The sequence below is a fragment of the Oncorhynchus mykiss genome, chromosome 23, assembly GCF_057628025.1.
Source record: "Oncorhynchus mykiss isolate SJ-2025 chromosome 23, ASM5762802v1, whole genome shotgun sequence".
NCBI classification, from domain to species: domain Eukaryota; kingdom Metazoa; phylum Chordata; class Actinopteri; order Salmoniformes; family Salmonidae; genus Oncorhynchus; species Oncorhynchus mykiss.
In genome coordinates, this window is record NC_143044.1 from 21086436 (window position 1) to 21110654 (window position 24219).

General features: G+C 40.6%; 1 protein-coding gene and 1 pseudogene across 1 annotated transcript in view; one reads left to right on the forward strand and one right to left on the reverse strand.

The window, feature by feature from the left end:
* The first annotated feature begins 2062 nt into the window (after positions 1-2062).
* The window catches only part of LOC110502560 (inactive phospholipase D5-like), a 105799-nt gene continuing 83642 nt past the window's right edge, over positions 2063-24219 (forward strand). The window contains exon 1 of the mRNA XM_090217043.1: positions 2063-2458. Within this exon, the coding sequence (XP_090073169.1) occupies positions 2300-2458 (159 nt within the window). The 5' untranslated portion in view covers positions 2063-2299. The remainder of the gene's footprint in view (positions 2459-24219) is intronic.
* Positions 4665-5599, reverse strand: LOC149972539 (protein ZBED11-like; annotated as a pseudogene).

The window sequence follows — 24219 nt, forward strand, 5'->3', positions numbered from 1 at the left end:
CAAAAATACATTTTTTTTTGATTGAATTTAATTATCTTATTAAAACACTAACCCTAGTGAATAACAAAAAGAATAACATCTTCATGAATCATTATAATAAGATATTTTCAGAGTGAATATAATTGCACTTAAATTGTTTCTTTTTTGTATTTTATTGATATTTTGTGTATGTTTGAGCATTGTTAATACCTGTGTTTGGTTTGCTAGACATGTTTGATGTAGCAATGTAAGTTGATTTTTGTATTATGAATAATACTTTTTTTTAAAGTATGATGTCATGTTCAAAACAACTGGGAATTCAGTAGATTCAAGACAACCGGAAACTCAACAAAAAAAACAACTCCGACTGTGAAAAATTGTTTTGAATGTCATCCAACTCGGAATTCCAAGTCGGATCCTCTGGCAATTTCCTAGAGCTGACTTTCCGACCTGAAGATCACTGATATCATGATTTGACCTATTTTTTTCGCGACTTCCCAGTTGTCTTGGCACCATGAGTCAAGAAATCTGCGTATTATCCTCGAAAGTAGGTAATGTTATGATTCCAAAGCTATACAATATTACAGAGAACAAGTTAGTTATCTCACATCTCTGAAAATATTGGGAATGTTGTACTGCTTGTTCACGAAATGTACGCTAATGTTGGGTATTTGAGCTAGTTCCCAACTGACTCCCATTCACTATTTGAAGGAGTGATCTCCTTGTCCCATAATCACCCAGAATGCACCACACGGCCCATTGACGACGCATGAGCAACATTAATAAACGGTGTTAATGCGATCCCAATCGAGTTTCCCTATGTCTTGAAAAGTATCTCAGGCTAAGCTAAATGCAGGCTAACTATGCGGAGCATTGCATCATGGGAGACAAAATGCACCCTGGGAATCGTAGTATTCTGTAGATGAGGGCAATACAGAAGCTTCAAAATGACAAACAAGGAAACGTGCAGTATGACTAATAAAACCAATAAAATCAATGTGCATCAAATCTTACAATAGTGCATATATACTAACCGCATAAAGTGGCAGAATTGTCCTTTAAGATACTCAGGTAAATAAGAGTCAGACACTGCTATTGATCCTAAATAAATTATATATTTTGAAAAACATCGCTATTGTCAATCTTCTGACATAGCTATACAGTTGTGTTACATTTGGGAGGGCTAAATCGACATCTCCAAACTCATTGCTAAATTTTAACATACACATGGATTATCCAAGACAGAAAGATGGAATTTATGGTTGCTTTATGAACTATTGCTCCCAAATGTAAAGCAGCTAGACACAGCTATCATTGATGGGCTGGATGAACAATCTCCCATAACCTGCCTTTTTTACAAAGTCATTTCTTCAAGTTACGTAACACCTACAGTAGCTATAACAATGGTGAAAGTTGAAGAATCAAGCTGAGGTATCCACCTACAAATGTGTGGGTCCCAACAAACTCCCAACAAACAAAAGTGTAGCATAGGTGAAAATAAGCCATTGTTATCTCATTGATTGTCAGGAAGGCAGCCTTTCATGCTACAATGTGTCCAAATTAAGGAGCTCTGACTGTAGCTCTGGGAAAGCAGGTTCTGTCTGGGTAATTAGACGTCAAGCTCTATTGCCTGTGCAGTGTTTGATGGGCTGAGGTCAACATAGGTTACTGCAGATCATACATGATGTCATACATGTGTATGTCTGTGTCTGCAGATAATACAGAATGTCATACCTGTGTGTCTCCACAGATCATACAAAATTATGTCATACCCAGGGCCGGATTACCGAACGTGCGTGCAGTGCTTTTGGGGGGGGTCCCAGATGGCATATGAAAAAATAATCTCAGCCTCATGGCAAAATGTGAGCAAAAGCATGATAAAACGGTGCGTGTGTAACTGTGTGTGTACACATTCAGTTGTTTATGTTTGCGTGTGTGCATATCTTTTTGATTAGTCTGTGAAGGCTCCCTCTGACAACCAGAGATATCACTGCTTGACGTGGAGAGTGGTGAAGGTAGAGACAGAGGAGATAGAAAGACCTAGAAACCAGGAGAAGCAGGGAGGGAGGGGGATAAAAGTGCCAGAGAGAGAGAGAGAGAGAGAGAGAGACAGGGTAGAGTGGAGCAGCCTGCCTCCCTAACTCTGCCAGCACCGACAGGCAGTGTTGCTGACTCTACTGGGGTCTGATCTAGACAGGTCTCTTCTTCCTCCGTCAGTTTCTTCTTCCTCCTTCCGCACAAAACATGGGATCCGTGAGCCCCAAGCCAGGGGTCTGAGCAGAGGGCTTAATCCAGCCGAGCCTGACATGAGGGGACGGAGATGCGCTCAGCCGGGCTGCCTACAGTGGGCTTTATGGAGCTCCAGCTGAAGGGGGGTGGTCCCCTGGTGGTCCCGGCGAATACCATCTACAGCACCGTCCAGCAGCAGGACTACTCTGCAGGCGTATGGCTCCGCAGGAAAGAGAAAAAACTGGAGCATGTAAGCTTTCAGATGTTTGTCTGATAAGTTACTGTACTTGTGAAATCTACAGAACAGCATTGTGGGTCTATCGTTATTTGTAAGTTGGTGTTGGTGTTAGGTATTTTTTATCTGGTTGTTTCTATAGTTGAGTGTTTTGGGGTAGCAGTTCCTGTGCTTCTTTGTTATATGTATTCACTGGCTGCTGCATGATCTTATCTGCTTTAGTAGCGACTGCACTGTCTGACATAAATTATACAGTTTGACTTTATTGCTGCAGACAGCTATTGCATTATTAATTGCTCTCCTTTAGAGTGTAGAAGTTGGGTTCAGACTGCACTGTATGTTACACTGTCCTTCTCTCAGCACATATCAAAGCTGCAGGTTAAAGTTACATCTAGACTTGGTTTCCTCTATCGAAATCGCTCCTCTTTCACCCCAGCTGCCAAACTAACCCTGATTCAGATGACCATCCTACCCATGCTAGATTATGGAGATGTAATTTAGAGAACGGCAGGTAGGGGTGCTCTTGAGCAGCTAGATGTACTTTACCGTTCTGCCATCAGATTTGCCACCAATGCTCCTCTTAGGAAACATCACTGCACTCTATACTCCTCTGTAAACGGGTCATCTCTGTATACCCGTCGCAAGACCCACTGGTTGATGCTTATTTATAAAACCCTCTTAGGCCTCACTCCCCCCTATCTGAGATATCTACTCATCTTCCATCCCTGGGCCGCGACTGGAACGAGCTGCAACGAACACTCAAACTGGTTTTATCTCAATTACTTCATTCAAAGACTCAATCATGGACACTCTTGCAGACAGTTGTGGCTGCTTTGCATGATGTATTCTTGTCTCTACCTTCTTGCCCTTTGTGCTGTTGTTTGTGCCCAGTAACGTTTGTACCCTGTTTTGTGCTGCTACCATGTTGTGTTGTTGCCATGTTGTGTTGCTACCATGTGTTGTCATGTTGTATTGCTACCATGCTGTGTTGTCATGTGTTGCTGCCATGCTATGTTGTTGTCTCAGGTCTCTCTTTATGTAGTGTTGTGTTGTCTCTCTTGTCGTGATGGGTGTTTTGTCCTATATTTTTATTTTATGTATTTATATTTTTAATCCCATCCCCCAACCTCGCAGGAGGCCTTTTGCCTTTTGGTAGGCCGTCATTGTAAATAAGAATTTGTTCTTAAATGACTTGCCTAGTTAAAAAAGGTTAAATAAAACATTAAAATATTAAATAAATGTGTTAATTCTCCCAGTGCTCAGTTAATGCTGTTAGCCTGAGCCGGATGTAGAGGAGTGCTGGCATTGTTTAACGATTTGCTCCTCGTAGCCGTACTCTGAATCACAACTGATTTATCCATATGCTGTTATAAGTGATGCTTCAATGTGCTCTTCTTATTGAAGGAAGTTAATATGAGTCAGACTTAGAGTAAAGCTTTGTTTTTTGGCTTTCTTCCAGTCAGTATCTTAAAAGTGGAGTAAAAGGCTTAAATTCATATTCATCAAGGCATCTATTCATATTCTATCAAGGCATCTACAAAAATGCAAATGTACATGTAGATACAGTCCAGTGGATTGTTCATCTAGTGCAGGGGTGCACAATTAGAATTCAAAGAGGTCCAGTGACTAACATTTTCTCCCCCCAAATGTCTAAACCATTAAAATGTCTAACGTGCATATGTAGTTCATGTATATATATAGCTAATAAACAAAGTACTACATTTCAATAACATTTCAACAATATTTATTGCACATTTTCAATGCAGACACATTAAACATGAGGTAAAATAAATGTGCAGACTAACCATAAATAAAAGTAGGCCTATCACAAATGTTCTCATTTCAAGAAAAACAAGACTGCATCTTCACAAAAAAATAACAAAAGTGCCTGTTTCTGAAAAAAGTGCTATGATTTTTGAACAAATAAGAAACCACAGGTTTAATATTTACCTTTCCTACTCTTTCCCACTTCACTTCTCCATCTCTCTTCTTTAGTGAGAGAAATGGTCTGTTGCTTGCCCTGCCAGTAATTTGAACCTTGGCTGGAATGAAGTCAGTGCCATTCTCATGCACAGGTGCTCATGTAGGTGCTCATTGGTGAGTCTAGAACGGTACTTATTTGTAATGATGTTTATAGTGGAGAAAGAAGATTCACAGCTGTATGTGGAGCCAAATATGCTCAAGGTGTGTAGTGCTACTTTGGTTAGACCATGGGAAACAATCACAGGCCTGTTTTCTGCCTGCAGCCAGAAAGTGTCATGATCAGTTAGTTGAAAGTGCTCTCTTAGTGCAACATTTGCTTGCAGATCAATCAGTTCCATCTGTAGAGATCCAGCATGTGCCCACTTGAAGGTCTGTGTCACCTCCTTTGAAAATCCCCTGACATCTGTGATGAGGAATGGATTCTCAATTGGAAGAAGGAGCTGCTGTGCAAGGCTGAAGCTATCAAAGCAATTTATGAAGTTTCCTATCAGCTTATCTATGAAGAGAGAAACATCTCTCTCACCCTGAATCTGTTCCTGTACTTTTGGGAAGTGTGCAAAGTCTCATTGAAGATCTTCCTTGAGCACTTCCAGTTTCCTGTGGAAGGAGCGGACAGATGTCATCAAATCACAAGCTGAATTGTTCTTACCCTATAGTTTCACATTGAGCTCATTAAGGTGTGATGTCTACCAAAAAAGCAACAATATCCATTTTGCAATTGTCTTGCAAAAAAAGTGAAAACTGGGTTGCCTTCTGACTCTTGAGCTGTTCTAAGAAAACCGTTATTACCTTTCGAATGGACCAAAAGCCTTCCAACACCCTGCCTTTACTGAGCCATCTTATGTTGTTGTGCACCAATAGGTCATTTGCATTTGCCTCAACTTATTTCATAAATTCTCTCAGCAGGCAATGTTGATGAGATGAGGATGCCCTGAGGAAGTTGATGAGTTTCATCATTGTATTCATCACTTCAGCATACACTTCTGACAGATTGGCGCACAGGACAGACTGATGAGTGATGCAGTGGTAAGCTGTGAGATCAGGGTTGTCCTCTTTCAGCCGTGCCACAGCTCCTCTCTCTCTTCCTATCATGACAGGGAACCCATCTAAGGTGATAGACACCACTTATTGTAGATCTATCCCCCTCTTTCTCAGCATCTCCTTTAGGGCCATGTCTATGCCCTTTTCTCTTGTATGTGTCTCGAGTGGTGTTACACCTAACAGGTCTTGACAGAATTTCTTCTTCTCTGTGTGGTAAAATCTAACATACACCAGAGAAGCTGGGTATGATCATTCACATCAGTAGATTCATCAACAACTAATGCTATGCATTGTGCACTCCAAATAGCTTCATCAAGCTGTGTTAATATGCATTGTTAACATTCACTTTGATTGGCTGAGTTTCATGAAGGTATTTAAATAATGCACGTGATTGGACAACACACAGTAGTATGGGGCGCTGTCTGGGACCTTGTCAGCGCAGTATGTGTACATTGAAAAAAAGTATTTAATTGAACAATTATTTATGAGAAATGTGTCGAGGTCCAGAGAGAACCTTCACTCGGCTGTACCAGGACTGAGGTCCCGCCAATTGTGCACCTCTGATCTAGTGGCTAGCCTGCAGCCAGCGTTTTGAACTGGAAATGTTGCGTTGACTATTTGATGTTTCAATGGGAGATGGCATTGTCTGAGTGATGTGGTAACATTTTACATTAAGTGGCCCCTATTACTATGTAAATAACACAGTAATACTATGTTAACATTGTAGTTACATAGGTTTTAATATGTAATCACATGGTAATAGGGTTGTTGCGGAATCAGTTAGTACACAATTGGAACAAGGGATGTGTAATTACAGTCCCTTGCTGAACGTCATACCACATGTAACTACACTGAACAGAAATAGAAACAAAACATGTAAATTGTTGGTCCCATGTTTCATGAGCTGAAATAAAAGATCCCAGAAATGTTCATTATGCACAAAAATCTTATTTCTCTCAAATTTTGCCCACAAATGTGTTTACATCCCTGTTAGTGAACATTTCTCATTTGCCAATATAAGCCATCCACCTGATAGGTGTGGCATATCAAGAAGCTGATTAAACAGCATGATCGTTACACAGGTGCACCTTGTACTGGGGACAATAAAAGGCCACTCTAAAATGTGCAGTTTTGTCACACAACACAATGCCACAGAGCATGCAGTTGGCATGCTGACTGCAGGAATGTCTACCAGAGCTGTCGCCACAGAATTAAATGTTAATTTCGCTAACATAAGCCAACTCCAAGGTCGTTTTAGAGAATTTGGCAGTATGTCTAACCGGCATCACAACCACAGACCACGTGTATGGCGTTGTGTGGGCGAGCGGCTTTCTGATGTCAACGTTGTGAACTGAGTGCCCCATGGTGGTGGTGCAGTTATGGTATGGGCAGGCATAAGCTAAGGACAACGAACACAATTGCATTATTATCGATGGCAATTTGAATGCACCATAATCAACAGCGTGATCAACTATATACGAAAGAGATGTGTCATGCTGCATGAGGCAAATGGTGGTCACACCAGATACAAACTGATTTTCTGATCCCCTCCCCTACCTTTTTTTCCAAAGGTATCTGTGACCAACAGATGCATATCTGTTTTCCCAGTCATGTGAAATCCATAGATTAGGGCCTAATTTATTTATTTAAATTGACTGATTTCCTTATATGAACTGTAAATCTTTGAAATTGTTGCACGTTACTTTTATATTTTAGTTCAGTGTGCTTATGTTATTACACATTTTCTTGTTCCACTATGTAACCGTTTTGTAATTACATGTTTGAAAGTCACCTGTGAATTACCATGTTAATAACTCAAACCATAATCTGATCTTGTTACATGTAGCAACAAGGTGTCACTACCATTGAATCCACATGTAATACCAGGGTTGATAAATAGACTAGGACCTGGTAACAACAATTGTAACAAGGCACATCCTGTCATTAACTACTGGTAATTTTCTATTTGCTTATTTCTATGTTATGACCTGGTTCAAAGGTGATACCAAATAAAGTATAATCTAAGAACAATGTAGTTGCATAGGATATACTTGTAATTATCATGTACCTAACCAGGAGCAAGTAACTTAATGTAAAGTGAACCCAGTAGGGTATAACCTTTATAATTAGGATGTAACAACCTTTGCAGATAATATTCTAACCAGGGGAAATGAGACAGGAGAGCATTTTTCAGTTTTACTTTTCTTAAATGGATTTGACATAGACTCACAATCAAATTAAATTCCCTATTTCAGGCTCAAAGCAATAACTATTTTAGTTAGTAAAAACACAATTTCCCCATAATTCACTAATGTAGCTAGCTAGATGGCTAGCTAGGCACTGGTAGCCTAATGTCAGCACCTTTTCCACATTTTAATAAATGTTACTAAATCACATTTCGTTTCAATGTTATTTCACTATTTGAGACCTACATAGCTTTTTTTGCACATTACAAACCTTTAAAAGCATGACAAATTAAGAGACTGAAATATCATATGGCTTCCATTTTGGCTGCAGAGGAGAGTGTGAGAGGTATTGATCAGTGATGTAATGGTAAAAAAAATAGGTGGGTAAACTCTGATCGCCTCTTGTGGTGAAAAACTCCCTATACATTCAATGCGTTTTCCCGCAAAAGCTACACTATTGGGCAAAAAAAAGTGTGTTTACTTGCGTTTACTCTCCGCTACACCACAACTAGTAGTAATGTGCAGTTTGCAAACGATTCATTAATTTTGAACAAGCCTTTTTACTGACTTGAGAATCATGATTCATTTTTTTGAGTGACTCGTTGATTTGTCATTTGTTTGTCATTTGTTTAACCTGTTGGCTGAGCAAATAATTCTACAGCAGAATTAATACTCACTCCTCCCATGACTCTGGTGTCTAGCCAAAAGATTCCGACCCTACTGTTACGCTTGTTTACACTGAGCTGCACCGGGGTCGGAATGGATTCATGGTTAGATTAAGACACCGCAGAGCCGGCGCAAGATATGGGTCGGAAAACATTCTCAATGCGGGGATGGGGTGTGCCACTGTACATCAAGAATATTAAAATACTGCTAGTATTTCTGGAAAACTGCCCTTTTCATCCTCATGTTAGCTAGCAGTAGCCACCACCGCCATTGTGGAATGGCACTTCGTGTTGAACAACAAAGGGGCGGATTGGCTGCACTTCAACAAGAAGTGACATTCCATAATGGCTGCTGTGGTTACTGCTAGCTAGCTAGATGATGAAAATGGTAGCTTTACAGAAAAACAAATAGTCCTTCAGTCTTCCCGGTGTAACAGTTGGGATGGGATAATTCGGAGTACAAAGCAATTTCTTATACCTGGATTGAGATAAATTTGGTTAGAGCCTGTAAGGAAGCATTTCACTGTAACCTTTTGTATTCGGCGCACGTGACAAATAAACTTTGATTTGATTGGTTTTCCGCACCAATATCTTGCTTCGGTGCCAATAACGCCAATCAACGCGCCAATAACCGTCTCCCGTGGTGTCTTAATCTAACAATAATGGCATTCTTATTTTTTTTATTTTCTTCTTTTGAATGTGGAAACGTCCAAATTTCCATCTATTTATTAATAGTTAACAAAAAGGTTAACTGTTTTAAAAGTTTATTTAAATTATTTTGTATAAGTGAGAGTTCACCAGGAAGTGATGTCACACTGACCTCTCACACCCTCCTCTGCAGCCAAAATGGAGGTCACATGCTATTTTTATCCATAATCCTTGGGACGTCCCTACCACCATTGAAGTTGACATTTTAAAAGGTAAGGGCAGGGGTTAGGGCATGGACGTCCCAAGGATCCAGGATACCATTTCCGTCTCTTAATTTTTCCTGTTTAGGCCTATAAAGATTTGTAATGTGCAAAAGTGCAATCCAAGTCTCAAAATTGTGAAATGTTTCATACGTTTTATGACTATTTTGTCATGTTTATTGATTTGTTAAATGTGTTGACATTGTGCCAGTGCTTAGCTAGCTAGCTTTACCACCACCCTGTTAGTAGGTTTTACTAACTAAAGTAGTTATGGCTTTGAGTCTGAAATGGGGAATTGAATTTGATCGGTGTCTTTGTCAAATCTCTTAAAGAAATGTATCCTGGCTAACCTATTAGCCTAAGATTGTTACGTTGTAATTAAAATGTCACTTCACTTTACAAGTTGCTTGCTCCTGGGTAAGTACGTCGTGAGTACATGTATATCACATGTAACAACATTGTAATTACAGTTGGTTGTTAAATATTGCTACATTGAAAGTGCAATGTAACTTAAAAGGTTTAAACCTAATGTTCTCCTGTCTCCTAATTTCTCCGGTTTAGCCTATTGTCTGTAAATGTTGATACATTGTAACTACATGGTAATTATAAAGGTTATACCCTACTGGGCTTCACATTACATTAAGTTGCTTGGTCTAGGGTAGTTACATGATAATTACAAGTATATACATTGTTCTTACATTACACTTTATTTGGTATAGCTTTTGAGCCAGGTCATAAACTAATTGAAAATGACTGGTAGTTAATGACAGGATGTGCATTGTTACAATTGTTATTACCAGGTCCTAGCCTATTTATCAACCCTGTTATTCCAGTACATTCCATGGTAGTGACACCTTGTAATTAACAAGGTCATATTTTAGTTTGAGTTATTAACATGGTAATTCACAGGTGACTTTCAAATGTGTAATTACAAAAAATGAGTTACATAGTGGAACAAGAGAATGTGTAATAGCATCAGTAGTTACACATGTGGAATAACCTTCAGCAAGTGAATGTGTAATTACACATTCCTTGTTTCAATTGTGTAATAACTGATTTCGCAACAACCACTATCATGTAGGATATAGTAAAATCAATGTAACTACTGTTAAGTTAATACTGTGTTAGATACATAGTTATAGGGGCAACTTAATGTAAGCGTTACCAGTGATGCTTTAGCAACCCAGCTTTCTCTGCTCTGTCTGCATATCCAAAGAGGAGGAGAGGAAAGTCTGCAGCTGCAGCCTCTTCAAACGTGCCTAACTCCACTCCTGGCTGCTCATCCTGTCACGCCATGCAGTTAGCCAGCTCTTACAACCCCCCCCCCAGAAAGGAAGCTATTTCCTTCCTGAGTTTCACTCTGTGAAATTTGTTGCAACAATTTATCAAGTCTTGAAAAAGTCTGCAACTTCATTGAATTCGGAACAGGGCAATATGTGCTATTTTTTTTATTTCACCTTTATTTAACCAGGTAGGCTAGTTGAGAACAAGTTCTCATTTACAACTGCGACCTGGCCAAGATAAAGCAAAGCAGTTCGACACATACAACAACACAGAGTTACCCATGGAATAAACAAACATAGTCAATAAGACAGTAGAAAAAAAAGGAAGTATATATACAGTGTGACTGTATGAATGACTGTATGACTGTATTTCCGAGGGAAATAGTTTGGGAGAGTCGTGCTGCGCCATGATGCAGTAGAGGTATTATGCTTGCTGTTAAAAGCAGTGAAGATTGTAAATGGCATGGTGTTGAAGGTTTATACAAATATCCGCTGTTTAAAACTAAATTTTAGTCTAAAAGAAATGTGAGATAATGTCTAGATGCTTTTTATAGTGGAGATCAACTTTATAACTTCCCTGTCTGGGCTGATGAGATAGTGGATTGCGCAGTCAAATGGAACGGAGTAAATAGGCATTTTAATGTCATAGATTTAGCCGGTGGTAACTTGTGGAATTGACACCGGGTAGAATGCGCTTTTAACCAATCAGCATTCAGGATTAGACCCACCCGTTGTAAATTGTGAGGTGTGATATGATAGGTTCAGCAGGCGTTCACCCACACAACTGATAAGGAAATGTGATTGAATAAATTATTAGAATATTACACTCCTGAAACCATAAATCTGAAACCCTGTGATGTGTATGAAATTGATTTAAATCATTAGACTATCATAATACATGTGTGTAATTTGAATCATTAGATTATCATAATACATGTGTGTAAGTGTTAGTCAGTAGAATCATTCGATTATTATATTATAATACTGTGTGTGGTTTTAGTCAGTGGAATAAGTCAGAATCAACGTTTTGGGAACAGTGTGTCTAGTATTTTGATAACAGACTGTCTGTCTGAGCCAGATTCGGGGCGACCTTGGCTGGGACACTGAGAACTTCCCAGTCCCAGGTCTCTCCCTATTTTAAGGGAGGGCAGGAAGACGCTATTCTCACGGACTCCCCTAATCTCTATTGGTTGTGCAGATTTGATGGTTTGTGTGGAAGTATGTGTGTCACTATAAATTGAAGGTCTTTGTGCTGTGCACGTCAGAACGTTCCGTGAATAAACATTTAACTTTGGTAGACTGGGCCTCTGTCTGTTTCCATTTCTATCAGTATCTTACAAATCCTGATATAACAGACTGAGAGTAATATAATTGAATTGGTTAATGAACAGGAGAACAGAATTCTCTTAACAACAACCCACGGGATACTGATAGAGAAGAGCATTGCCTTTCCTTCCAGTTCTCTGCTGCCACTGACTGGAACAAACTGCAAAAATCACTGAAGCTGGAGATTCCCATCTCCCTCACTAGCTTTAAGAACCATCTGTCAGAGCAGCTCACGGATCACTGCACCTGTTCATAGCCCATCTGTATACAGCCCATCTATCTACCTCATTCCCATACTGTATTTATTTATTTAGCTCCTTTTGCACCACAGTTTCTCTACTTGCACATCCATCTTCTGCACATCTACCATTCCAGTGTTTAATAGCCATATAGTAATTACTTCGCCACCATGGCATATTTATTGCCTTGACTCCCTTATTTGACCTTATTTGCAATCACTGTATATAGACTTTGTTTTCTTTTTTTTCTACTGTATTATTGACTGTATGTTTTGTTCATTCCATGTGTAACTCTGTGTTGTTGTATGTGTCGAACTGCTATGCTTTATCTTGGCCAGGTCGCAGTTGCAAATGAGAAATTGTTCTCAACTAGCTTACCTGGTTAAATAAAGGTGAAATAAAATAAAAAAATATAATGTCTGTCCCTCCGACATTTGCAACATTGTTTCAATATTCAAATTCGATATCCAACTGTCTCATAGTAATGAACGAGTAGAGGTCGGGAGTCGGGAAGAGAGAGTGAGGCAGGCAGTGTTTCTCAGCAAGTCGAATCAGCTGGCATCATTTTTATGGATATATACAAATAAATTGAAATTGAAAAAAGGTCAAACGAAACAAAGTGCAGCTAGTTTGCAATCTTTCCAGCTTCAGTTTGAAGTTATTTTGTTAGCTGTGTTGTTGTCTAGCTCCTCTGAACAACAGTGTCCTAACGAGAGATATTTTTATGACAGGCAAATCGTGCCTCATTAGCTAATTGTTATGGATGTGTTGTTATGTGTTAATAACATTTAGACTACGTTACCCAGCAGGCTATGTGGGAGGCGAATGATTGAAGAATGCCTTGCATGGCTAAACATGGAGTTTTCTAGCCGAAGTATGTTCATTGAAAGTAGTTAAACCTACGCCCCAGTTTGTCATTATACAGTATAAGGAACAAACATAACATGGTGTCAGATTGGTAGTCGCTATGACAAGACAGAGAAAAGAAAGGAGTAACTCTGCAAATTTCCGCGACGAATATTGAACATTCTACCACAAGTCAAGTGACGTGAGTAGTCGAAGATGCTAGCTTGCAAGAGCGAGGACAACGAGCCGCAGCAGCGAGTGACAGCAGCGAGAGCGAGGCTGCATTGGAATCTGTTGACGAGCAAGTTGATGAGCAACATACTGAAGTCAGAGAAATTGACACTGTTCCTGTTCTCCGTCATGGATAGGCGTAGTCCTCCTACTCCTATGCAGTTCACAGGCAATTTAGCTGACAATTGGAAACGTTTCAAGTAGAGATTCAATATCTACCTAGCAGCCAGTGGTGCAAGGGGAGAGGATGACAAATTGAACGATTCCATTGTTCTGTATGTTATTGGAGAGGATGACAAATTGAAAGCTTCCATTGTTCTGCATGTTATTGGAGAGGATGCATTGGACATTTACAATAGCTTTCAGCAAGACGAGGCAAAATTGACATTGACTGTGCTAATGGCTAAATTTGAGGAGTACTTTGTACCAAGCCAGAATGTCACGTTTGAGAGATACAAGTTTTTCTCTCATGATCAGAAACAGGGAGTCAGTTTTAACCAGTATTTGGCTGAGCTAAACACACTGAGCAAAACGTGTGAATCCTGAAAGACAGGATAGTCTGTGGCATACTTGATAACGGACTCAAGGAGAGATTGCTGCGTGAGCAAGATTTAACTTTTGATAAAGCATTGAATATGTGTGGAGCAGCTGAAACCACCAGAGCACAAGCTAAAGAGCTGAGCAGGGATGAGACGTCAGTGCATGCAATAAAAAGTGAGGAGCAATACACGCAACGCTTTACAAAGCAAAAACAAGCAAAAGAGAGAAATCAAAACACTACATGTGGAAAATGTGGATTCATCCACAAGCCCAAAAAATGCCCTGCATATGGCAAATCATGTAACAACTGTGGGAAAAAATAATAATTTCTCAAAATGCTGCAAAGCTGAGGCTACAAAGAAAAAGGTTCACACAGTTGAGGAGATGGAATAATTCTTTGTTGATTCTGTGGAAATATGCAATGCAGTAAATGCTGAATGGATTGTGCCATTGACTGTGAATTAAACTATAATACCATTCAAGCTTGATACTGGAGCACAGGTAAACCTGTTGTCGCTGGATGACTACAAAACACTGAAGGTGAAAATTAAGATTACTGGTTATACTGGGGAGAACGTACCAGTCAAAGGTAGCTGCATAGTAACTTTACAACACAAAGGAAAACAGTTCAGAGCACAGCTGCTGATTGTGGAAAAGAGTGTACAGCCTATTCTAGGAATCAATGCATGTGAAAAGCTCAATTTGTTGAAAAGAGTGTATGTAGTGACATCACTGACTGGAAATGACCAAGAATCAATATTGGCTGTGTATGAGGACGTGTTTGAGGGTCTTGGATGTTTACCAAGAGAACACAAAATATGTACTGATGACAAAATTACTCCAGTTGTACATGCATGCAGAAATGTTCCATTTATACTGAGGAAAAAGCTCAAAGAGGAACTTGGACACATGGAAAAGATGGACGTCATCACAAAAATGGATGAACCTACAGATTGGGTAAGCTCACTGGTTATTGTGGTGAAAAAGAACAGCGATCTCAGGATATGTCTTGACCCGAAAGATCTCAACAGAGCAATCAAGAGAGAGCAGTTGCCAACCAGAGAAGAGATAATGTTGCAGTTTGCTGGAGCAAAGTGGTTCAGTAAGCTTGATGCCTCATCAGGATTCTGGCAAATGAAGCTAGATGATGCAAGCTCAAGGTTATGGACATTCAACACACCTGAGGGCAGGTATAGATTTCTTCGTCTACCATATGGGATTCTCTCAGCGCCAGAGGTCTACCACAAGACAATCCACATGATATTCGAGCACATTACAGGAGTGGAGACTATGATGGATGACATCATCGTTTGGGGGTCCACAAAAGAAGAACACGATGCGAGAGTGAGACAAGTGCTGGACCTGACACGGAAAGTCAACCTAAAACTAAACAAGGACAAATGCGAGTTTGGTGTGAAAACACTTACCTTTGTGGGAGACGTACTTTCAAAGGACGGAGTCAAACCAGACCCGAGGAAAACATCAGCCATCAACAACATGGAGTGCCCGAAAAACAAGAACGATGTGAGACGCTTCATGGGCATGATCACCTACCTTGCAAAGTTCATACCTCAACTGTCAGCACAGTCCGCTCCACTCAGATGTCTTCGGGAACAGAAAAATGAATGGGAATGGTCCCATGAACAGGAAAACTGCTTCAAAAACCTAAAGAAGACAATCACAGAATCATGATCCAGAGAAAAGCACAAGGATTTCTGCAGACGTGTCACAGTTTGGCCTGGGAGCAGTTCTTCTGCAACAGCATGACGACACATGGCAACCCGTCACATATGCATCCAGAGCCTTGACAGGCGCAGAGACAAGGTATGCACAAATAGAGAAAGAACTACTGGCAAGCACATACGCTTGCGAAAGGTTTCACCAATACGTCTACAGACGAGACTTCGAAGTAGAAACCGACCACAAACCATTGGTGTCAATCATGTCTAAGCCACTGAATGATTGTCCAATGAGAATCCAGAGAATGTTGACCAGACTGCAAAAGTATGATGTGAAGATGATCTATACCCTGGGAAAGTTCATGTTCGCCGCCGACACTCTTTCTCGAGCCGTCGACAAGAAGGAGAGTTTCGACACACAGAAAAACACTGAGATTCAGGCCTACGTTGACATGATTGTAGCATCACTTCCTGTGTCTTCTGAGAGAATGGAGCAGATCAAAAGAGAGACCACAGCTGAACAAACAATGACAGAGTTTAAATAAACAACATGGCCTGCACAGAAAAACAACTGTTCAAGGAGAATACAGGATTACTGGATGTGCAGAGCAGAACTCACCGTTGTGGATGACATAGTGTTCAAAGGCAACAAGATTGTCATTTCCATGACACTACGCAAAGAAATGCTACAGAAAATACACGAGGGCCACTTGGGTGAAGAAAAAATACAAACGACGAGCACGAGAAGTAATGTACTGGCCAAGAATGAACCAGGAAATCAGCCAGACCACTGCTTCATGTGAACTGTGTTTGACCTACAGGCCAAAGCAGCAAGCAGAGCTGCTAATGCCTCATCTAGTACCCAACAGACCCTACTACAAAGTTGGAGTTGACCTTTTTGACTGCAATGGCAAAAGTCACATTGTTGTTACCGACTACTACTCAACTACCCTGAAGTAGCAACATTGCCAACTACCTCCAGCAAAGCTGTAATCACCTACCTGAAATCAGTCTTTGCAAGACATGGGGTTGCGTCTGAACTGTAATTGGACAATGGCCCGCAGTTCTCAAGTTCCGAATTCCAATCGTTCGCTAACGACTGAGGATTCCGACACAACACCTCCAGCCCCAACTACCCAAGGTCCAAAGGCTTAGCAGAGAGTTCAGTCAAAATTGTCAAAGGTCTGATGAAAAGGCACACGATGGAAAGGAGGATTTCCTAAAACATCTGGTGATCTACTGCAGCGCACCGCTGCAGAATGGACTTTCACCTGCACAAATGTTGATGGGATGTCGCATCAGAACCAACCTACCCATCCATGAGGACTTGCTAACACCCAGAGGTGCTCACAAAGTCAAACTTGCAAAGGAAAAGCAGAAAGACAAACAAAAACAGCGGGACTGAGGATCATCAGGAGGATACTGCTGAAGCGTCAAATGCCTTTAGAAATTGACAATTCAGTCAGAACTGACAATGAACACTGTCCAACTGTTTCAGGAAGCACTTCAGCAGAATGACCAAAAAGGACTGTCAGAGCCCCTGAAAGGCTTATTGAGAATTGCTAAAAAAAAATTAAAAAGGGGCACCTGGACTGAATGTTTGGTTTATGTGAAAAGAAATAGGTTCACAATAGAGTATTGATGAACAGACTATATTTAGTCGAAAAATATTTTATTTGTTAAGAAAACATTTGGGGGGGGGAAGAAATGTGTGTTATTGAAAATGGCATGTTATGCAGGTTGAGTAAACAAATGTGATGTGACATGTGTAATTACATAGAAAAGTTTTTTATTTTAAAGGAAAGAAGATGTGTTGTTATGTGTTAATAACGTTTAGACGACTTTACCCAGCAGGCTATGCGGGAGGCGGATGATTGAAGAATGCCTTGCGTGGGTAAACATGGAGTTTTATAGCTGAAGTATATGTTCATTAAAAGTAGTTAAACCTACTCCCCAGTTTGTCATTATATAAGGAACAAACATAACAATGGATGTGTCCAAATAAATGTCACTACAAAACAGCTTAAACAAATGCAGCCACTGTTGTTATTCTTTCTGCACTGTTTGGCATGACTGTAAGTTAGCCGTAGTTGGCTAGCAAGCAATAATATGAACGTTGCCAGCCAGGGTGGCAATGCAACATTTAGAACGAATGACTGGGTTGCGTCCATAGATACAGAACAAAAAGACTGAACGACTGGGTCGCGTCTCTGGCAACCGAACAAATAGAACGAACAACCAGCCGGCTTTGCTAGCAACCCTAGATTTGTTTCGGGACTATATCTTCTGTAAGGTAGAAAGAGTATGAATAAATTAATCATAGTAATGTTTATAATTAAAATATGTCAATCATTATTTGAATATGTTGGTAACCCGTTGTATAACAGTGATAATGTGTTTGGAGGATATATCGGCACGTGAAAATATATCCTCCAAACACCGGCTTCGAGGGCATTATCACTTAATCCTCATACAGTTGAAGTCGGAAGTTTACATACACTTGTTGGAGTCATTAAAACTCGTTTTTCAACCACTCAACAAATTTCTTGTTAACAAACTATAGTTTTGTCAAGTTGGTTAGGACATCTACTTTGTGCATGACACAAGTAATTTTCCCAACAATTGTTTACAGACAGATTATTTAACTTAACTTACTGTATCACAATTCCAGTGGGTCAGAAGTTTACATACAATAAGTTGACTGTACATTTAAACAGCTTGGAAAATTCCAGCAAATGATGTCATGGCTTTAGAAGCTTCTGATAGGCTAATTGGCATCATTTGAGTCAATTGGAGGTGTACCTGTGGATATATTTCAATGCCTACCTTCAAACTCAGTGCCTCTTTGCTTGACATAATGGGAAAATCAATAGAAATCAGCCAAGACCTCAGAAAAAAAATGTTTGACCTCCACATGTCTGGTTCATCCTTGGGAGCAATTTCCAAACGCCTGAAGGTACCACGTTCATCTATACAAACAATAGTACACAAGTATAAACACCATGGGACCACACAGCCGTCATACTTCTCAAGAAGGAGACGCGTTCTGTCTCCTAGAGATGAACGTACTTTGGTGTGAAAAGTGCAAATCATTCTCAGAACAACAGTAAAGGACCTTGTGAAAATGCTGGAGGAAACAGGTACAAAAGTATCTACATTCAGAGTTAAACGAGTCCTATATTGACATAACCTGAAAGGCCGCTCAGCAAGGAAGAAGCCACTGCTCCAAAACCGCCATAAAAGACAGACTACGGTTTGCAACTGTACATGGGGACAGAGATTGTACTTTTTGGAGAAATGTCCTCTGTTCTGATGAAACACAAATAGAACTGTTTGGTCATAATGACCATCGTTATGTTTGGAGGAAAAGGGGAGGCTTGCAAGCCGAAGAACACCATCCCAATCGTGAAGCATGGGGGTGGCAGCATCATGTTGTGAAAAACACGCCTTTTTTATTTTTTTAAAATATTTTTTTATATATATTGACTTTCAATGTGCTTTGCTGCAGGAGGGACTGGTGCACTTCACAAAATAGATGGCATCATGATGAAATAAAATTATGTGGATATATTGAAGCAACATCTCAAGACATCAGTCAGGAAGTTAAAGCTTGGTCGCAAATGGGTCTTCCAAATGGACAATGACCCAAGCATACTTCCAAAGTTGTGGCAAAATGGCTTAAGGACAACAAAGTCAAGGTATTGGAGTGGCCATCACAAAGCCCTGACCTCAATCCTATTGAAAATTTGTGGGCAGAACTGAGAAAGAATGTGCGAGCAAGGAGGCCTACAAACCTGACTCAGTTACACCAGCTCTGTCAGGAGGAATGGACCAAAATTCACCCAACTTATTGTGGGAAGCTTGTGGAAGGCTACCTGAACGTTTCACCCAAGTTTAACAAGGCAAAGCTACCAAATACTAATTGAGTGTATGTAAACTTCTGACCCACTGGGAATTAGATGAAAGAAATAAAAGCTGAAATAAATCAATCTATCAAATAATATTCTGAAATTTCACATTCTTAAAATAAAGTGGTGATCCGAACTGACCTAAAACACGGAATTTTTACAAGGATTAAATGTCAGGAATTGTGAAGAACTTTGTTTAAATGTATTTGGCTAAGGTGTATGTAAACTTCAGATTTCAACTGTATATCTATGGATATGAGGCAGGAATATAATCATTCACATAACTCAGATAGTGTTTTATGTTTAGCTTTTTTCACCCCGTTTTTCTCCCCAATTGGTCGTTACAGTCTTGTCTCGTCCCTGCAACTCCCATACAGACTTGGGAGAGGCGAAAGCCGTGCATCCTCCGAAACACAACCCAGCCAAGCCGCACTGCTGCTTGACACAATGCCCACTTAAACTGGAAGCCAGCCACACCAATGTGCCGGAAGAAACACCTTACAACCATGTCAGCGTGCACTGCACCCAGCTCGCCACAGGAGTCACTAGTGCGCAACAGGACAAGGACATCCCTGCCAGCCAAACCCTCCCCTAACCCGGATCAATTGTGCACCGCCCCATGGGTCTCCCGGTCGCGGCCCGGCTGTGACAGAGCCTGGACTCAAACCCAGAATCTTTAGTAGCACAGCTAGCACTGCGATGCAGTGCCTTAGACCACTGCACCACTCGTCTAGTGTTTGATATGTTGAATTACAGGAAGAGTAGCCTAGCTGTTGCAATTAGTAAAAGCTAATTGGGGCTCTAAATAAACAAATCAGTTGCCTAACATTGTTAGGCTAGCAACTAGCAGCTAGGCAAATCATTTCACTGGAGAGGCATAATGTAGTTCAATATGAGGCAGAGCTATATGCGAAACATCTGAAGATAGACTCATTGCCTTATTTAAAGTTAAAGTGCCTTTGAACTTTACAGGTTGAGTGTATTGATGCAAGAGAACCTTTTTACTGAGGCAAATGTCAGTCTCCCAACCGGGTGCAGGGTTTCTGGATAATGAAGTGTTTCTCTTCCCGGAGCGGTTTTCTTCTCAGGGAGAGATTGGAGAAGCCCTAGCTGTGACAGTGAAACTAATGGGATCAGCTGCCAGGTCTGGCTGGCTGCCTTCTCATCCATTTCCACAATGTCTGTTAGAGTTAAAGAAAAGGGACAGTTCAGTCACCACTTTTTCTCTGCTGATGCCACACGTTCAATCCCCCGATCGTCTGAGTGTTAGTTTATAGTTTTATTATGTACATAATACGCATGGTATACACCGTCCAACGAAATGCTTACCTGCAGGTTCCTTCTTGACAAAATTTTTGTAAGAATATATATAAGAATATGAAGAAAGTAAATGGCTCAGTAGAATACGTTAGTTGTATAGTTATGACCTGAAATGACAAGAAACATTACATCAACTTGTACACTTGCCAATTAAGCTTTAACTTTCAAACTTCGTCCTCTACCAAGGGCATGAGTGAAACTGACGTTTCATCATCATGTCATCATCATAGTTTAATTCAAACATGTCATCCACAAATGTAGGGTTTATTTGATATTTTATGCACTGAGATTGTGCTTGCCTTACATCTGAGTTGACAGTGGCAAGACAGAATTCCAACTAAATGTACAGGCAAATAAAACCATACGCCTGGGGAATATGCCAGAAGAGGGGGAACATGGAAATGAAAGAGAAAAGGATAACTAAGTTTTAGTTTAGCTTGGCCGGCATTGGTTTTGATATTATAGAACAAGAATAAACCAAACACTAGAGCCTTACTGGCCAGTATTTGTCAGTGCACATTGGTCACTATAACCACAGATACAGCAGAGGGTGCTATTGCCAAGTCTAAAAGATCTAAGGATCACAACGTTATGGCCTCATGAAAGGGATGCAGGTGGGTTTGTGATGTGCAGTGTGCAGAGCCTCACTTTACATGATGGTTCCATAACAATGTGTGAGAATCTACATTTCTGATTTCTGCTTCTTAATTAGCTTCCCGTGGGAAGTTAAAAGCTTACTGTCTGTCAGTGACAGAGGGCACTAACTGCATCAACACCATAGTGAATCTTTCAATAGCACCACTGAGCACAGCTGTGAAGTCTTACACTCTGAGATATATGGAAATGGGAACGCATTCAAAATCAATGAATCTGTGGATCAGATATCCTGAAATGACTTCAAATGTGTTTATTTGTTGTTCCTATGCTGTCTTTCTTGGTGTCAGAATGTATTGTTCTGTATAGTGGTATATTGATTTTCTATATATCATGATGGCTTCTGATACAATGAAATATGGGTGTTTTATTTATATATAATACATTTGAACATAAGATCTGACGCCAAGTTCATTACTGGCAGAGGCGGGTACTTGTACAGGATTTAAAGAGGTTTTGATAGAAGTGCGGGTGTAATGAATTATAATAATGGAATGTTTGTCACTGAGGCTCTAGATCAAATGTTTTCACACGCACCAACTCTTTACGTAATGACATAGACCTACTAGGTAAGGGGAGGGTGTGAACAAATAATAAGAGCAGTGTTGTGTTCGGAACCACCTAAAGCGAGACCGATTCAAGACCAAGACCGGAGCGAATCGTGTCCGAGTCGAGACCAAGACCGGGGGGGGGGGGGGGGCAAGACCGATTCAAGAATATTTCAAAAGAATGTAATGGATACTTTAGACATTCAGAATGGTGAAAAAATGCATACTGAGGGTGGCAGCATAGCCTAGTGGTTAGCGTGTTGGACTACTAACCAAAAGGTTGCAAGATCAAAACCCTGAGCTGACAAGGTAGAAATCTGTCATTCTGCCCCTGAACAAGGCAGTTAACTCACTGTTCCTAGGCCGTCATTGAAAATAAGAATTTGTTCTTAACTGACTTGCCTAGTTAAATAAAGGTTACATAAAAAAACATTTAGCACACAAAGTAACAGATTATCTGAAGTTGAAATGCAACAATGTTTCACACACAAGTTATTTTCAAAAAGAGCATGCATTAAAAATGCACAGTGACCTATTGGCCATTACAAGTCAATGTGAATGGTTGATTCCACTGTCACTCCAAAATGTTGCCCTAATACAGTTGAATGGCAGATGCCTTCTATCAAGCTTCGGTTGGCCTAGCCAATGGGTGATTTAGCAATCTACAGTACATCTATCTCTCCAGAGACCACCCAAAAAAATCAATCAAAAAATGCTTAAATCATGCTTAAAACATTTTTGAGGTCTGGCAAATATTTCGAGGGTGTAGTTGCATTTTATTCAATTGAGCAAAACAAATTCAGAAAGTATTCAGACCCCTTGACTTTTGCCACATTTTGTTATGTTAAAATGGATTAAATAAATAAAAAATCATTGTGAATCTACACACAATACCTAAAAATGACAAAGCAAAAACAAGTTTTTAGAAAAACAGAAATACCTTATTTAAATAAGTATCAGACCCTTTGCTATGAGACTCGAAATTGAGCACAGGTGCATCCTGTTTCCGTTGATCATCCTTGAGATGTTTCTACAACTTGATTGGAGTCCATCTGTGGTAAATTCAATTGATTGGACATGATTTAGACAGGCACACATCTGTCTATATAAGGTCCAACAGTTGACAATCCATGTCAGAGCAAAAAACCAAGCCATGAGGTCGAAGGAATTGTCCGTAGAGCTCCGAGACAGGATTGTTTCGAGGCACAGATCTGGGGAAGGGTACCAAAACATGTCTGCAGCATTGAAGGTCCCCAAGAACACAGTAGCCTACATCATTCTTAAATGGAAGAAGTTTGGAACCACCAAGACTCTTCCTAGTGCTGGCTGCCCAGCCAAACTGAGCAATCGGGGGAGAAGGGCCTTGGTCAGGGAGGTTACCAAGAAGCCAATGGTCACTCTGACAGAGCTGCAGGGTTCTTTTGTGGAAATGGGAGAATCTTCTAGAAGGACAACCATCTCTGCAGCGCTCCTCCAATCAGGCCTTTATGGTAGAGTGGACAAACTGAAGCCACTCCTCAGTAAAAGACACATGACAGCCCGCTTGGAGATTGCCAAAAAGCACTTAAAGACTCTGATGAAGTCTGATGAAACCAAGCTTGAACTCTTAGGCCTGATTGCCAAGCATCACATCTGCAAGAACCTTGGCACCATCTCTACGGTGAAGCATGGTGATGGCAGCATCATGCCGTGGGGATGTTTTTCAGCAGCAGGGACTGGGACAATAGTCAGGTTCAAGGAAAAGATGAATGGAGCAAAGTACAGAGAGATCCTTGATGAAAACCTGCTCCAGAGTGCTCAGGACCTCAGACTGGGGCGAAGGTTGACATTCCAACAGGACAATGACACTAAGCACACAGGCAAGACAAAGCAGGAGTGGCTTCGGGACAAGTCTCTGAATGTCCTTGAATGGCCCACCCAGAGCCCGGACTTGAACCTGATCGAACATCTCTGGAGAGACCTCAAAATAGCTGTGCAGCGGAACTCCCCATCCAACCTGACATAGCTTGAGAGGATCTGCAGAGAAGAATGGGATGAACTCCCCAAATACAGGTGTGCCAAGCTTGTAGCGTCATACCCAGGAAGACTCAAGGCTGTAATCAAGTGCTTCAACAAAGTACTGAGTAAATGGTCTGAATACTTATGTAAATGTGATCTTTCTTTTTTCTTGACCTGTTTTTGCTTTGTCATTATAGGGTATTATGTGTAGATTGAGTGTCACACCCTGATCTGTTTCACCTGTCCTCGTTATTGTCTCCACCCCCTCCAGGTGTTGCTTGTTTTCACCAGTGTATTTATCCCTGTGTTTCCTGTCGCTCTGTGCCAGTTCATCTTGTATGTTTCCAAGTCAACCAGCGTTTTCCCCGTTCTCCTGCTTTTGCATTCTCCTTTTTCTAGTCCCCCCGGTTTTGACCCTTGC